At 46.5% G+C, this 15,648-nt stretch overlaps 3 protein-coding genes across 3 annotated transcripts; all 3 read left to right on the top strand.

Moving 5' to 3' along the window:
* The first annotated feature begins 78 nt into the window (after nucleotides 1-78).
* Nucleotides 79-4,737, top strand: LOC101755083 (peroxisome biogenesis factor 10). The gene is made up of 11 exons (XM_004958228.3): nucleotides 79-349; nucleotides 444-475; nucleotides 1,223-1,312; nucleotides 2,064-2,158; nucleotides 2,256-2,457; nucleotides 2,571-2,640; nucleotides 3,162-3,240; nucleotides 3,456-3,589; nucleotides 3,727-3,815; nucleotides 4,071-4,156; nucleotides 4,240-4,737. Exons 1-11 carry the CDS (start codon nucleotides 148-150, stop codon nucleotides 4,340-4,342), a joined length of 1,182 nt encoding a protein of 393 aa, XP_004958285.1. The 5' UTR covers nucleotides 79-147; the 3' UTR covers nucleotides 4,343-4,737.
* A 362-nt stretch (nucleotides 4,738-5,099) lies between these two features.
* LOC101755488 (stress-response A/B barrel domain-containing protein UP3) lies at nucleotides 5,100-6,202 on the top strand. The gene has a single exon (XM_004958229.3). It carries the CDS (start codon nucleotides 5,183-5,185, stop codon nucleotides 5,975-5,977), a length of 795 nt encoding a protein of 264 aa, XP_004958286.1. The 5' UTR covers nucleotides 5,100-5,182; the 3' UTR covers nucleotides 5,978-6,202.
* Nucleotides 6,203-14,223: 8,021 nt separating this feature from the next.
* LOC101778211 lies at nucleotides 14,224-15,114 on the top strand. The gene has a single exon (XM_004959764.1). The coding sequence runs from the start codon at nucleotides 14,224-14,226 to the stop codon at nucleotides 15,112-15,114; it is 891 nt and encodes a 296-aa protein (XP_004959821.1).
* Nucleotides 15,115-15,648: the final 534 nt, after the last annotated feature.

Below are 15,648 nucleotides of genomic sequence, written 5' to 3'. Positions count from 1 at the left end.
GGCCGTGTCCGGACCGGCACACCGTGCCACACTATGATGGCCCAAGCACGGTGCGCAGCCGAGCCAATTGGTTTTAGAGCTCCCTTCCTCTGATTCTCTGAAGCTCTGGAACTCTATCGCGTGCGGGAGTCCACAGGGCGAGGAGACATGCGAGCAGGCACCCCCGCCGGCGATGCGGGCCCCAGCTCCCACGGCGGCGCTGGCTTCGGCTCCGGGAGCCGTGCGCCCGCGCTTCCGCGGAGGTTCCCCGGGGCGGCGCAGCCGGAGATCATGCGGGCGGCGGAGAAGGACGACAGCTACGCAGCGCACGTCACCGAGGCCTGCCGCGACGCGTTTCGACACCTCTTCGGTACTCGAGGACTCTCCAATTTGCCCAAACACAGCTTTTTTTGTGCAATTGATAGTGATTTGAGGTGTTTTGGCCTGTGATGATGATGATACAGGTACCAGGGTTGCTGTTGCTTATCAGAATGAGGTGAGAGCTCGTTGGCTATGTTGGCATGCTCTTCGACTTAACCAGTGGCAATTGGTTCTGTTACTGGGATCTCTGCTCTGTAGGAATCACGCAGATGGTTTTTGGTCCGTTTAAATACACTTTGGGCCAGAGCATATGGAGCCTATCAGTATTGTATGCTTGGCTATACCATTCTGCTCTTGGATTGGCTATTGGATGCTGTTAGATTTGAATACTTCATACTTTGGTCTAGCTGTCAATTACCATGAAGCTAGCTGAAAACCTAGTTAATTTGCTTGCTTGGAGGAAAACAGATTTAGTTAGACTGCATGCTTTCAATTCGGGCAACCATATCTGTAGTGGGGGTACCTAGAAACTGTAAATTTATAAATTCCTGTAATGCTTAAACTTTTATTCTGAAGAGAGGTGCTATGGCTGATACAGCTCGTCTGCATTACATTGAGCTAATGTCCTTCAGGAATCATGATTAATGCTTCCAGTTGGTTGTTGATCGAATAATTTGTAAACGGCACTAGAGCCATATGTCATCTCAGTAGAGTAGGGTGGTGGGTGGTGGTTGCATTTCATAGAGCTGTTGCAACTGCAAGGCCCTTTTCTGTTAATTTGAGTGAAATGTTTTTATTCCATGTGAATTCAAGTTTTAATTTTTCTGCCCAAGTATTTACTATATTGTCCAGTGGAGAGTACATTGTTCTGTTTAAGTAATAAAATGTAGCATTGACTTACATTGATTTTAATCTTTCACAGATAAAATTGCTTGGTCAGTCCCTTTATTACTTGCTAACAACTGGTTCAGGTCAGCAAACACTCGGAGAAGAATATTGTGATATATCTCAGGTCATAGCTCCTTTTCTTCTTTAGCGATATTTTTATTTTCTGTCAGAAAGGGTGAAGCTCTTCTACCCCTTCTTTTCTGCTGTGCAGCTATTTGATCTGGCAGTATGTTTTATGGTTGCTGCTTCTCTTTAGCTTTATATTTTTAAGCCCTATTATGCTTCATCATATTGCCTCAAGTACTGGACATGCGCGATTGTTTCGTTTTGCATAGCAATAGCAGAAATCATGGAACAAGGCAAAATTTCCCCTCTTCAAACTGACACTGATTATTATACCTCTATACTTTTGTGGAAGTGCACATAACCCTTGAACTAAAACTGGTTATTATACCCCCCCCCCCCCCCCAAACTTCAGTTACTACCCCAAAACTTGAATTACCAGAGTGCTAGTATGCTTTTGGGGCAGATTTGCTACCATGGACAGGTTTAGCCCAAACACTCTCCTAGCGCACAACCACCCTCCAGCAGCCAAAGAAGGTATCTGAGTACCACCTCCTCCCACCAGATAAACTTATTTCCAAAATATTGTGATTAAGTAAATATGACTTCTGTTGAGACTTTGCTTTGCACCTGAATTTAAATACAACGCTGAAAGGTCCAACCAAGCAAATGATAAGATAAGACTCGATGTAATAGCTTGTGAAACTATTAATTTATTTATTCTGTCATCTAGAAATTTGAAGCCCGAAAAAAGAGTTATTCACAATAATGCAATGCTAATATGCTGATGCTGTCTATGCTGTACTGTTCAGGTTGCAACCTTGCATGGACTTCCACCTACACCAGCTAGGCGGATCCTTTTCATTTTGTATCAAACTACTGTGCCCTATCTTGCTGAACGAATCAGGTTTGAAACTATTAGTTTGTCTGTCCTTCGACCACTATTCTCTTGCAGAAAAAAAGCTGATTGTCTTTTTTTTTCTACATCCATAATGATTTAACAGCTCCAGAATTGTTGCACGTAGTATTGCCCTCAATGAATCTCAGTTTGATGATCACCTTGAAAGTGATAATTCTAGTAGTGGCATTGCACAGTCCACCACAAATAATCATGTTCCATCAAGAAGCTTGAGTGTTTCTGCTTTATCAAGGTTGAGAGGACGAGTTCATGCCTTGTGGCAATGGGTTCTTCAGAAATGGCCTTCAGTAAGAAAGTTTTCAAGTTGCTATCTTCATCTGTATTTTATCACTCATTGAGAAATGATCAAAATAATGCTTTCTTTCCTAATACCTCTATGCTGTCTATTATCTGTTCTTAGATGCTGCCATTTGCTCAAGACTTTATACAGTTGGCTATCCGAACAAACCTAATGTTATTCTATTTTGAAGGTAAGCCATGTGCAATAGACTGTAAAATCCCGTTCTCATTTATATATACGGTTGAGCCCGTGGATTGTAGATTTGTGATCGGAGGGTAAAGACCAAAGAGTTCTCTTTTCCACATCCTGCTTGATGAAAACTTTAAACTCATGAAACCTGAATTAATTGTGAGCTAATAGGCAAATGGAAATGCCTGGACTTGGCCTTCTAAGATCTGTTTTGTCATAAGCTATCTAACATAGTACTTCGAAAGAATTGTGCAATTTACTATCAAAATGTGCTGCATATCTGAACATTTCATTGTCATTCTAGAAAAAAAAATTGCATTTGAATTCGTTCATTCAATGCACCTACAGTGGGCAGCAACACTACCATAAGGTGACATTGCTTCAATAAGAACTGATCATATCATCGTGCCCGAGAGGAAAAAAAGAGAGAGAGAACTGATCATGTCATCTTATTTATCACTGTATATATCAGTATTATCTTTGTGACATTTTATTGAATTTTTTATGCTCCCTTTGGTGTAGGACTGTACTATCATTTGCCAAAGCGAGCAGCTGGTATTCGTTATGTATTCATTGGCAAGCCAATGAATCAGAGGCCTAGGTATTTTTTTACCTCTTCGCTCATCTAGTTTGCTAATACAGCACAGACTTGCATACAATGCAAACAAATTAGACGGCTATCAATGCCATGAAGTTGCATGTCAACAAATGAATTTGCAGATCTCAAGTACTTTTTATCATATTCACATAGATTATTTCCCTTTCGAAAGATTGAAATTCTCCAGCAAATAAAAATTAGCTCACAACATTTTGCAGGTATCAGATTTTGGGTATTTTTCTGTTGATTCAGCTGTGTATTCTTGGCGCCGAAAGACTCCGAAGAAGTAACATATCATCCATAGCTAGTTCCATTAACCAGATATCATCTGGAAGCTATCCATCGTCTACAGGTGCACTCTCTTGTGTTGAGTTTGTCTATCTTCTTTGCTCTTATGCTAAAACTTAGAGTTTTACTTACTCACAAGTTACAATGATATAAATGCTCAAGTGCTGGGTTCTGTTTTTGTCTTTGTCAATGGTGAACCAGGTCGAGGCGTCCCTGTTTTGAATGAAGATGGACATGTCATCAGTGACATCTGTGGTGGTAAAGCTGCAGATGTGGCTTCTCATTCAGAGGTATTTGCTTTGTCAGATAAATGTCGAGTATTTTGACCTTTTCTTTGTAGTGTAAGACCATAGAAAATTGTGTGATACTCCATTAATTAAGCTAGATATTTACAGAAGCCAATAGGTTTGTAGTACCATGGTGTTCCTTAGGTAGACACGGCAGAACAATTTATTTAGAAAATGAGCAGTTGAATGCACGGAAGTTACATTTAAAGGTTATTATGGATTGTAAAGCTTATGTTGTACTGTATGTCTATTGTTCAGGCTTCCAGTGGCAAGAGTAAATGCACCCTATGTCTCGGTACCCGGCAAAATCCTACTGCCACGACCTGTGGACATGTCTTCTGCTGGTAAAAACTTATATTTAGAAGCAAACTGATGTTAGTTCCTGCACCCTCTTGAAAGGTTTGATAACTCATCACATTCCATGCAGGAATTGCATAATGGAGTGGTGCAATGAGAAACCTGAGTGCCCACTATGCCGAACTCCGATTACTCATTCGAGTTTGATCTGTATATATCATTCAGATTTCTAGCAAATCATTTCTTACAGTAGCAAGGCCATACTATTCTTTACTGGCATCAAAATGATGATTCTAGACCATAGTTCGGCCAGAAATCTGCATGCTGAACTGGTTTCATATACTGAAAGAGGAAGAAGAGGTCGAGACCATTTCAAGAGGTTGAGGACCAGACAAAGTTGCATATGGTAATAATGTTGCAGAGTTGAAACTGCAAAGAGCACTAGGAACCACACAGAAGAAATTATTTATTTGTAGCACAGATAGATGTCTTGTATTATGCACATTCTGGGCACCGATGTGAATTTTGTAGAGTAGAACAATGACTGGCTCGAATCATAGAGCTATTAACAATGTGGTATTTCGATTTTTTCTATACCTATCATCTTATATTTTTTTTGTGACCGATCTGTTATGCCCCCGTGTTTCTTGTAACTTTGCTTATTCCAAATCAGTGGATTTCATGCGCTACAAAAGGTGCCGGTTCGTGCAGGTCGCCTAGCATTCTGCTCACGGTTGTTGGGGCCATTGACCAGCCAACAGCCAGTTCAAGTACGGAGCCTCGAGGTGCCGATTTCTTCTGCAGGAAACTTTGGAAACAAGTGAACAACCAGAATCAGTCCTCTGCGGTTAAAACTTTGGAAACAAGTGAACTTTGGAGTGCCAGTTGCTCGTCAACACAGCACACTGGCCGCAGCAAACCAGCCGCCGCCGCCGCGCCCCGCCGTGTGCCAAGCGAGCTCACCATTATAAAGCCAACTTGCCTCTCAGCTTCGTCAGGTCACTGTCTCACTAAACCACCGGCGCGCTCCGCCACTGCATCTTTAACCCTCCCCTTGTCACACCAACCCAACCATGATTTGCCTCAAAGCCTTCTCATCCCCTCTCCACCTCCCCACCCTCCGCCGCATCGCCCCTCCCTCCTCCGCCCTCCGCACCCGCATCGCCGCCATGTCCTCCTCCTCCTCCGCGGTCGCCGCCCCGGTCGAGCACATCGTGCTCCTCAAGGCCCGCCCGGAGGCGGTCGCCTCGGGCGCCGCCGCGGCGATGGTCTCCTCGCTGCAGGCGCTCGCCACGCAGGTCCCGGGCCTGGCCTACATCCACGCGGGCCCGGTCCTCCGCCTCCGCTCCCCGGCCGCGGAGGCGCTGGGCCCCACCCACCTCCTCCACTCCCGCTACGCCACCAAGCAGGACCTGGCGTCCTACGCGGCGCACCCGGCGCACGTGGCCGCCGTGCAGGGGCACGTGCTCCCCAACGCCCTCGACACCACCGCCGTCGACTGGGTCAACGCCGCGGAGCTCCCGTCCCCCGTGAGCCCCGGCAGCGCCGTGCGGCTCACGCTCGCCAAGGTGAAGGAGGGGGTGGAGGTCGCGCAGCTCGTGGAGAAGGTGGCCGCGGCGACGAAGGCCGCCGGGGAGGCGAAGGGCGCCAAGGTGAGCTTCGGGGAGAACTTCTCCCCCGCGCGGGCCAAGGGGTACCAGTTCGGGATGGTGGCAGTGTTCGACAGCGTGGAGGAGCTGGACGCGGTGGAAGGGGACGGCAAGGTCGAGGAGGCCAAGGCTGCGGTCAGGCCACTTCTCGATGAGGTGGTTGTGCTGGACTTCGTGGTCGAGGCTGCTGGAGGGGCTCCATCGCCGGCGAGTCTCTGAGAGGTTTCAGGTTTGATTTCAGTTCCGAGTGCGTTGGAGATTTGGGAATAATGTACCCCTTCTGGTTGTCAACTTGTGAAATTGAGCATGGCAGTTGGACGAATAAGAATTTTCCTTCCCTTGATTAAGGATGAAGGATCGAAGTCTGACGATCTTGACCTGGATCCTGCATGTCAGCCTACATATGGTTATATGAAGGTCGAAAGCCTTCATAATGCTTGCCAATCCTCTTGTGTTTACCACAATTTGCTTGATTTTATGGGAGAAAACCTAGTATATTATGTTAACTGACTGACACAATGACACTGGAAAATCCATAAGTAACAATTTGCCTTGTCACAACTGCACTTACCAGTCCTCTCTACAGACAAGGCCAACAAACCTTAATATTCATCTAAATCCATGGATTCATGATTGATCTCTGAACCCTGAGCATCTTCCCGCGGAAATGAACCGTCTGGCTATATGGTTCAAACATTGCTGTGCCCATTTATCATTCTTTCAATCTTTCATGTGATATGCATTGCACATTTGTCAATCTTTCGTGTGAAGTACTTGCCAGTATAAGTACAGTCTGCCTGCACAAAGTCTTTAAAATCACATTTTGATTGGAATTATGTTCTACCATGTCATTTCATTTGAGTGTTTGGAAATAGTTATGTGAAAAGTAAATCGCAATGGAAACCTCGAAGCCCACTGGCTGATCCTCTCTTGCTACAGGAACAGTGAGTACTGGGATAATCATATCATGATTTCCAGCTATCAGCTTTTGTGCTGTGGGATTTGATTTTTTTTGTCAAATTCTTCCGTTTGTTTTCCTCAGAGCATCAGTGATGTTACATCCAAATTTACTCATCCTTGCACTTTGAGCTGCGCGGTGAAGAAATCATTGGGGAAAGTTGTCTGAGATGCTCGCATTTCTAAGAGTTTATATTCTTATTTTGATTGGAGGATTTCAATTATTGCAAGTGTTTATTCTACTTTTGCTCGGGGTTCGGAGATCAATCATGAATCCTGGGTTTAGGTGAATATTTGTTGGCCTTGTCTGCAGAGAGGACTGGTAAGTGCAATTCTAACAAAGCTGCTAGGTTTTCAAATGGTGATATACTTTCCATGAAACTATATACAATAGACACAAATGCAGAACAATCATTTATTATTGAACGGGCAGAGTGTACTTGTACTAGAAATTATGTTGATAGTTATGGATTTTTGGCAGTGTCATTGTCTCAGTCATTTGAGTGTCTACTAGATATATGTGATGCTGGACCTCATCATTGGGCCACCTGCCATAGATGTCCAGCTCCGGTGAGAGCTTCATGGTCAATCTTGTTCAGAGGGTGTTATTGGTGAATAATGGCTTCTTTTGGCTGTGATTCTTTTTTTGTTGAAAAGTTGTGGTTTTGAACTTATGAAAGTGAAGATTATAGTGGGATGAATAAGAATTATTAAGGATGAAGGATCAAAATAGGAAGTTCCTGCCAGGGTTGCGCCTGTGCATCTCATATTTTGCTATGCCCATGCGTCTAGTGGTTACTACTAAATTAATGATGCTGCACCTCTTGAAGCATTGTTACAATTGCAGCTGCCCATCCTTGGACAATTTGAACAATATCGTAGTTTTCTTAATCTTTTTTGGAGAAACACATTATTTCTGTTTGTATATGAATTGAAATAAAGGAAGTAACATCTAGAATTAAATAAACAAATTGAGCCAAATTATCCAACAATGGGCTTAGTTGTTTGATGATGATAATGGTGCTTATTGTTGCAACCTTTAATTTATCTGTGAGCAAGTGAAAATTATAGGCAAAGCACTACAAGAAACTAGTGGCAGCGATCTTTTTATTTGTTGGAGGAAGTTGCCTTGCATCTACAACCTTTGTTATCTTTTTTGTTTTTTGCAGGGTACAAACATTGTCATCTAAATTTGTCTTGTTTGTGTGATAATAGGGGCAAGCATTTTTTATGTATGGATAAAAGGATATTTTCACAAATGAATTTAGTACTTATTTATCCACGGCGGACTGTCAAGAATGTATGTATTGGTTGAAAGAGCCACCGTCGCTCTGTTTGGACGGACAGGCGTTGTCCAATTTCATGAAACCTTCAAAGAGTATAGAAGGATTGCTGTTTCCATTTTTTGTGAAACTCATCCTCGTATTGTGAACATTCCTGCAGCTTGTTTGAATCTAGTTCGGATCACATCGAATGTTTAAATACCAATTAGAAAGACTAAATGTGAACTAATTATAAAACTAATTGCATAAACTGTAGCTAATTTGCAAGATGAACCTATTAAGTCTAATTAATCCATGGTTAGCACATATTTACTGTAGCACCACATGGTCAAATTATGAATTAATTAGGCTTAATAGATTCATCTCACGAATTAACCTTCATTTATGCAATTAGTTTTATAATTAACCTATATTTAATAGGTATCTAAACATTCGATGTCTTAATAGATTCATCTCACGAATTAACCTTCATTTATGCAATTAGTTTTATAATTAACCTATATTTAATAGGTATCTAAAGATTCGATGATGTCCTGGAACCCAACACCCCATTGCCACTTAATACCCATTCAAGTCGGAAGACATCTGTCAAAACGTATCCAATCCTGCAATCCGTACGTGTTTGTCGCATGCATGCAGCCGTACCTTACCTAGGGTCATGGTGAATCCTGGTTTAATTGAATTTTCTAGGTTATTAAGCGTACAACGATTTTCAGAATCACCGTTAAGAAATCCATATGGATTATTTGCCAGCTTTTTCTCATGCTTTTCTTTTAGTAAATAGACATCCATACAAGCTGACATATTGCTTCTGTTGCAAAGTAAGAGTAACACACAAAAAGGTAAGCAAAATAAAAGTTCTCCCACCAAATGCGGTTATCAGTACTAGTAACAAGTAAGGCAGCACGGACAGCCGTGAACAGTACACGCAAAGGCATTTGGGACAGTTATCAAACGACAAGTAATCAAGGAAATCAAGCTGCTAAAACCGATGATGTCAACTGTGTGCTGACTAGCCACTAGCGAGCGATGCTGAATCGAATTTAAATAGACAAGCTCTAAACTTAAACCATGAAATTGGAGATGGGATTGAAGTAGTGCAAACTGTCAACACGATTTTCTGATCTTAATGCGTACCATGCTTCCAATTGTTAGCATCTTAACAATGCGTCTGAAAGAACGGCGAGAGCTTGAGGAGGACGACACCAGCACCGTGGGTGCAGAAGGAGAAAGACGGCGGGGCCATCGGCCATGCATGGGCGACGAGGTAGGCCGGCGAGGAGCAGCGCCGCTGGTGGGATGAAGAACTTGCCGCAGATGGAAATTGTCAACGCAGAAGATACGCCGCCCCGTCAGCCATCGAAGTAGGCGCGCAGCGGGCCATGGCTCGGTAATTCAGCAATAGTGCGCCTAACTCGCCATCGCCACCGCCGGAGAGGGATCGGAGAAGGGGAAGATGGTCAGATGGAACGGAGGAAAAGGAGGTGGATCTTAGCTCCCTCCTTTCTCACTTCCTAAAATCTTGTTGCATATATGTAATCGTTCAGGTCAGCTTCTTGCCTACCGTAGTCCCCTTAAAAAAGAGGTAGATCACGCAACAGCTACGAGGATAGAAAAGGTGAGACTGGGAGATCCTCCTTCACGATCAGAAGTGGCCCTCCGGCAAGTCCATGTCGCCCGCGGCGGCAAGGGCGGTAGTCGCCGTCGGCGGACTAGTAGCCATGGCTTTGGAGAGCGCGACGAGGATAGCAGCTTGGACTAATTTGCAAACAAAAAGATCCCAAAATAGGGGGGTTTATGCATATATTTGGATCGCGATCCAAAATAGGGGGTTATATGCATATATTTAGATCGCGGAGAATAATCGCGATTAATAGTTGCGATCCGAGTTCGTGACAAAACTGTTTTGAACGCTATCCCCTCTGACGCGGCCCTTCTTCCGGTCGCCTGCGGCCGACGGCCGACGGCAGATCTGCAGGAGTCGCCGCCCCTCCATCCGATGGAGAATCCGTTCGGCATGAAGGAGTTCCAGGCCTTTCCCCGGCTTCGGCGTTGATGGAGGTCGCCGGCGACGAGAGGCACGTGGCGGGACACCAACGAGCGGCTGGCGGCTGTGCAGGAATGCAGGACCGGACTTACCGCACGGCCGCCGCACTCCATCGCCGGTGCCGAACATGGAGACGACGCACCAGTCATAACCCTCTCACCCTCCCCGCCTTTGCGCGTTCGCCGCATCCCGGGAGGAGAGGATGGCGACAACCACGGTCTGCTCCGCCTTCCACTGGCGCCGTTGATTCGAGTCAAGGTGTCCACTATCGCATTTCATCTTCTCAGCGCTGAATCATGTGAGGCAAAGCTCTGTTGCTTACGTTGGTGCAGGGATTCTGATCACTTCCCTTCCGATGTGATGTGACTCATGTTAAGGCAAGAGGATCTGAGCAGCGTCAACTGAATCTGTTGCGACTGAATGACATGGAAACTAGAGGAATATACAGGCATTGCAAGTTCAACGGCGTCCTTTTGACAGCACACGACTCATCGTTAGGGGTAACCAAGCGCATTCTTCAAATGTGCAAGATGTGTGCCTCAAGTAAAGGAACAGACAGAGTTGGGCACGTCGACAATGAACCTCTGCATTTCATTCATCAAGATGCTGATCCCGGCTCGCGTAGTGTTCATCAGCCCCATCTCAAACAGTGACATCCTCCCTTTTTTTTTTCTGGCGAGGTAGAATCAGTGTCATCTAATTCTGTTTTGTTTCTGTGATAATAGAGATAAACACTTTTTATGTATAGATAAAAGGATATTTTTCACAGATGAATTTAGTACTGACTTATCCACGGCGGACTGTCACAATGTATTGGTTGAAAGAGACACCATCGTTCTGTTTGGACCAAACAAGCGTTGTCCAGTTTCATCAAGCCTTCAAAAGAGTACAGAAGGATTGCTGTTTCCAGTTTTCATGAAACTCATGGTAACGAAAACAATCTGGCTCAACCAAGCAAATCCCCAAAAAAAAAGATCCAGCTCAGGATGCACCATAATGCAACTGCCTTCTTTACAATCCTGCACCTTTTGTCTCACTGTCTATTGCGATCTTCTCCTGTTTTATGCTGTTTCGTAACTTCCAGTTGTTCTTCATCTTCCATCATTATAGTTGTTCTCTTCAACTTCACCCTTCTCTTCCTCGCCATCGTCCTGTACTTGTACTTCACATCCTTTTGCAAGTTCTTTTGCCACGTCTTCCATGTTCAGTCTCCATCCTCCTCATGGGCCAATATGCTTCATCCGTTTCCTGCAACTCTGCGCTTGTTGGTTCTTCTTCTGCTGCCGGCTTACCTTTTTCCCAGCAGTGAGGCACAACTGCACAAGCCTTGCTCAGCTTCTGTTGCTTGGCGAGGTGAGGGTAACATTCCTGGCATCCTGCACCTAGCTAATTCACTAGTCCAACTCTCCAAGAGCTGGGGGGATGGGAAACCTCGACAGGAGGAGCGCAGCCATGGACGACCGCAAGGAGAAATGGCGATTGGCCGTGGCAGCACTTAACTCTCCAAGGTATAGCTGGAGTTGACGCTGGTGGAGGTCCTCGTTTCTTCTTCTCTTGGGAAAATGTTTCTCTTGTGCAGAAATATGCATTCCACTGTCCGTTGATATGTACCGTGAGCATCGAAATATGAAAGACAACAATTGCAAACTAATCTAACATGACCAAGACATGCACAAATCCAGGTGTAAACCATGTTCATGTTTCAACCCATCAGGCCATCAGTACTTGCCTGTTCCTCGGTTCAGAGAGCAATGCAGCTTTGCCATTGACGCTCGGGAGTTTGCAGGCAGCTCGGAGGTGAGACCGCTGGGCAAAGAGTCAGAACAAGCAGAGCTTGAGTGGTTGAACCTGTTATTATTTGGAACGAACTGGTTTCGATAACCTAAAACACCAGTTCTATGGGGATGCACGAGCAGTTTCAAATGAATATGAGCAAAGATAGGACACTGCCTGAGGTAGGAGTTCTAAAGTTAGGAATTACCGCGATGTTTTGAGTGACTGATCGACGGAATTAATTTGTTCTTGATCACGAGTTGGAAGAAATGAGTAGGAAGAAAAGCTAAGCATGCCGGCGTCACTTGCCTTGACAACCGGCGCGCGCGGCAGCGGCACCTTTCCTCCAAGTCCCCGCGCGTCAACACGGACGAGGCGTGCGCGGTGAGCTGACTACTTCAAGGAGGCCATCGCCCTCTTTGCGCACCCGTGGCACAGCCTCACGCTGAGCCGCATCCCCGCCGGCGGCGCCGGGATCAGGTGGACGTGCGACCTCTGCGAGGAGGAGTGCGCCCCGGGGAGCTTCGTGTACCGCTGCGTTCGATCCGGTGCATGTTCGACGCGCACCCTCTGTGCACGATGCTCCGGCAGGCGATCCGGAGCCCTCTGCCGTCGCCGAGCCTCGGACCAACGTGGACGTGCAATACTTCTCGGCCTGCCGTCAGCTAGCGTCTACCCGTGTGGACGGCCTGCACTGCACGCCGACACATCCCCCGTGTCTTCTCCGGCGCGCCGACCGGCTGGCACCCAAACCAGCGCAATAAACCGAGACGTCCGAGGCCGACCACGTCGCCACGGATAGAACAGAACCACGCGCGCCCCGCGCCGAGGTTGACGTTGACCAGCACACGGGGTCCTGCCGCTCGCTCCGATCCGCACGGCCCCATGGTACCACTGCTGGTCGCGATCCGCTAGCTGGTCGCCATGGCGTCAAGCGGAGACGCAGCCTCACGCGGTCACGCATATGCATGTTGCCGTCGGGACTTCATCATTTCCGCGAAAATTAACAAAGATCGACCAGCAACCTCCCAGCTGGTCGCACCCGTTCTTGACTTGTCACCTAAGGTGTCATATGTGCCTACCCTAGCACACAATGTAATGCACCTAATGCAGGTATATAGTTTTTTCACGTTCTTTGATCATCATGAGTTTTCATGTTCTTTGACATTATGAGTTTTTACGTGTGTGCTAGATTGCAATTAACTCATTTAATTGAGGACATAATATCTCGTATTGTGATAAGTCACATTATTTCTCAACTTAATATACAAATAAAGAAAATATGTAACCTTGTTGTGTTACAGTAGAAATTTATTTTCACTGATGCTTATTTTTCATCTAAACTATGTCGCTGGGACATGTAAACTTATCTATATTGTTTTAGAAGAACCAACTATTTATAGATCATATAATTTGTTTTTTCAGATTACCATACTGCACTCTGTTCTGCTGCTATTTTTTTCTTTTTTTTTATAAGGATTATTGAACCAGATTCACACATTAAGCGGCGCGAGCGAGCGCCTGTGCGAGCCGGTGCGAGAGAGCGCCCGTGCGAACCTGTGCTGCGAGCCAGGACGTCTGTGTAAGCACGAGCGAGAGCATGTGCGTTGGATCACCGAGAAAGCAACGCGGCACCCGATGGGAGGGGATCCTCGCCGAGAAACTAGTGGGGACCGTCCCCACCCAATTTATTTCCGGACGGGAAAGCTTGCATGTCGACAACGACGAGGTTGACCAGAGGTGGACCTATTGTGGATCTGTGGTTGCTACCGTGTCACCTTTTCTCTCTGAATGCCTTGCTGCTTCATTCTATCAATTTGGCCTTAGCCGGGTTCGCAGCTTGGTTCGATCGCATGAGGTGGACAAGGACAAAGACACAAATTGTTACAACCAGCATGCCATTAATTGAAAACTACGATCATGCAGTAGTGTTCCGAGATATTTCTCAGCAAATAATCAAGAATCTTTATTCCCCGTTTTCATTGGTTGCATTTCACAAAACTACGTTTTCATTGCACAAAGCTGACCCCAAAGTTAGAAGTTATAACGATCGACTTCCGTTAGAGAAGCTGGACAAGATTCTCAACCTCTACAAATAAGAGCTTGTGCCCGTGCCTGCCAAGAACGAGAAGCTGCTATTTTGCAGGTTCTTGAGGGAGGAGACTATATATTCAGGTCTTTTATGATTGTGACAAATTTCCTGGCATTCCATAAGGAAACAACAAAAATGAGACCATGCATTTCTGTCGAAAACAAACAAATGGGCCCCATAATAATGCATGGTATCGCAGTATAGGAGTATATAATTAGCCCTCCGATCCGGTAGCATTTCAGACAGTATCCGACTTGATCTCGATTCTCGAAGCCTCAGCTCCTAGCTTGCTGTCTCTCAGTCTCTCCAAAGCATGGCGTCTATAAGACACTTTGCCGACCCACACCACCCGCTTCTGGAGACGCAGTACAGCCATGATCAGACTGGCCGCTGCAGCATCTGCCTTCTCAAACTCGCCGGCCACAGGGGCTACGGCTGCTACTTCTGCAACATCCACCTCCACGGTGCGTGCGCCGGTTACTTCGAGGAGACCATCTCCTTCTTCGCGCACCAGTCTCACGCCCTCAAGCTAAGCCGCAGCAGCCCTGGACGGGTCTGCGACATCTGCAGAGGGGATTGCCCTGAGGGGAGCTTCGTGTACCGCTGCTTCGGCTGCCGCTTCGACGCGCACCCTCTCTGCGGGATGCTCCCAGAGAGAGTCGGTAACCCTTTCCATCCGGAGCATGAGCTCTGTATGGTCTCTTCGGAATCACCTGGGAGCTGCTCGGCCTGCCACCATCCTTTACCCAAGTGGCGCTACACCTGCTCTTCCTTTGAACTACACGTTGGGTGTGCCATTGACCCGCCGCCCACCGCTGCCGGCGGTCAGGGTAGCAACGGCCATGCGGCGGCCTTCAAGGGCAGCTACGCCTACGGTGGCGCCCAAGGTAGCCATGGAGCTGCCGGCCAGCACAGCCTTGGAGGCCCTGCAGGCCAAGGATGGTGGTATCCGTACCACGGACCTGTCACCCCAGGCTACTACCATGTCATCCAAGGTGGATATGGATACGGCCATCCTGTCCAGCAGGGCAGCTCCTACGCCTCTTTCATGCCTGGCGCCGGCCACGGTGCTACCGGCAGCAGTGGACAGAGCACTCCCCACCACCCGGGCGGCCTGATGAGTGCCATAGCCAGGTTTCTCCTCAGAGTCGCGATCAACGCGACAGTCAACGAATTCGCATCCCAACTTGTGTTTGGGGGCTGACCTCGAATTGAATGATTGACTGCCGCACACAAGTCATCAGCTCGACTTTCTTCTTCTTTAATTTGCGAGAAGTATCAGCTATTGCCTTTGCCCTTCTACGACTTTCTTCCTCCTCCATGCCATGCATGGCTCCATATATGACTGTACATGTGATCGCTGTGCCGCTCAATAAGCGCTTAGTTAGATCGACGGCTTGTAGCCAACTGTGGGCGTGATGAGGCGCACCGTCTGCACGTAACATCTTGTCTTTCGGTTTTCTGTTGTTTTTTCTTGTGTATTGAGTCATGGATAATGTAGACAGCGGCATACTGTTTTTTGTGAGTGGTTTATTCATGGGTGTTATTGCTTGAGCTCGGAACTGATTGTGGGGGGACACCGGAAACAGTAAAGATTGCGGCTAGTAATTTCCCAGATCCATTTTCTTCGTCTACTCGTCTTGTCGTGCTGAAGAAGAAGAACAGCGTTTTTGTTGCTGATGAGAGAGGTTAGATCGCCCGCTAGAAAGAAATTTAGAGATTTCTACATTTGCTATCT

This window comes from Setaria italica, chromosome II (assembly GCF_000263155.2).
Source record: "Setaria italica strain Yugu1 chromosome II, Setaria_italica_v2.0, whole genome shotgun sequence".
NCBI lineage: Eukaryota > Viridiplantae > Streptophyta > Magnoliopsida > Poales > Poaceae > Setaria > Setaria italica.
This window is presented reverse-complemented; position numbering and strand designations above follow the sequence as displayed.

Coding starts and splice junctions, on each gene's coding strand:
- LOC101755083 (XM_004958228.3), top strand. CDS start 148: ATGCGAGCAGGCACCCCCGCCGGCGATGCGGGCCCCAGCTCCCACGGC. Junction 2,641..3,161: donor AATGTTATTCTATTTTGAAG/GTAAGCCATGTG, acceptor CCTTTGGTGTAG/GACTGTACTATCATTTGCCA. Junction 3,241..3,455: donor CCAATGAATCAGAGGCCTAG/GTATTTTTTTAC, acceptor AACATTTTGCAG/GTATCAGATTTTGGGTATTT.
- LOC101755488 (XM_004958229.3), top strand. CDS start 5,183: ATGATTTGCCTCAAAGCCTTCTCATCCCCTCTCCACCTCCCCACCCTC.
- LOC101778211 (XM_004959764.1), top strand. CDS start 14,224: ATGGCGTCTATAAGACACTTTGCCGACCCACACCACCCGCTTCTGGAG.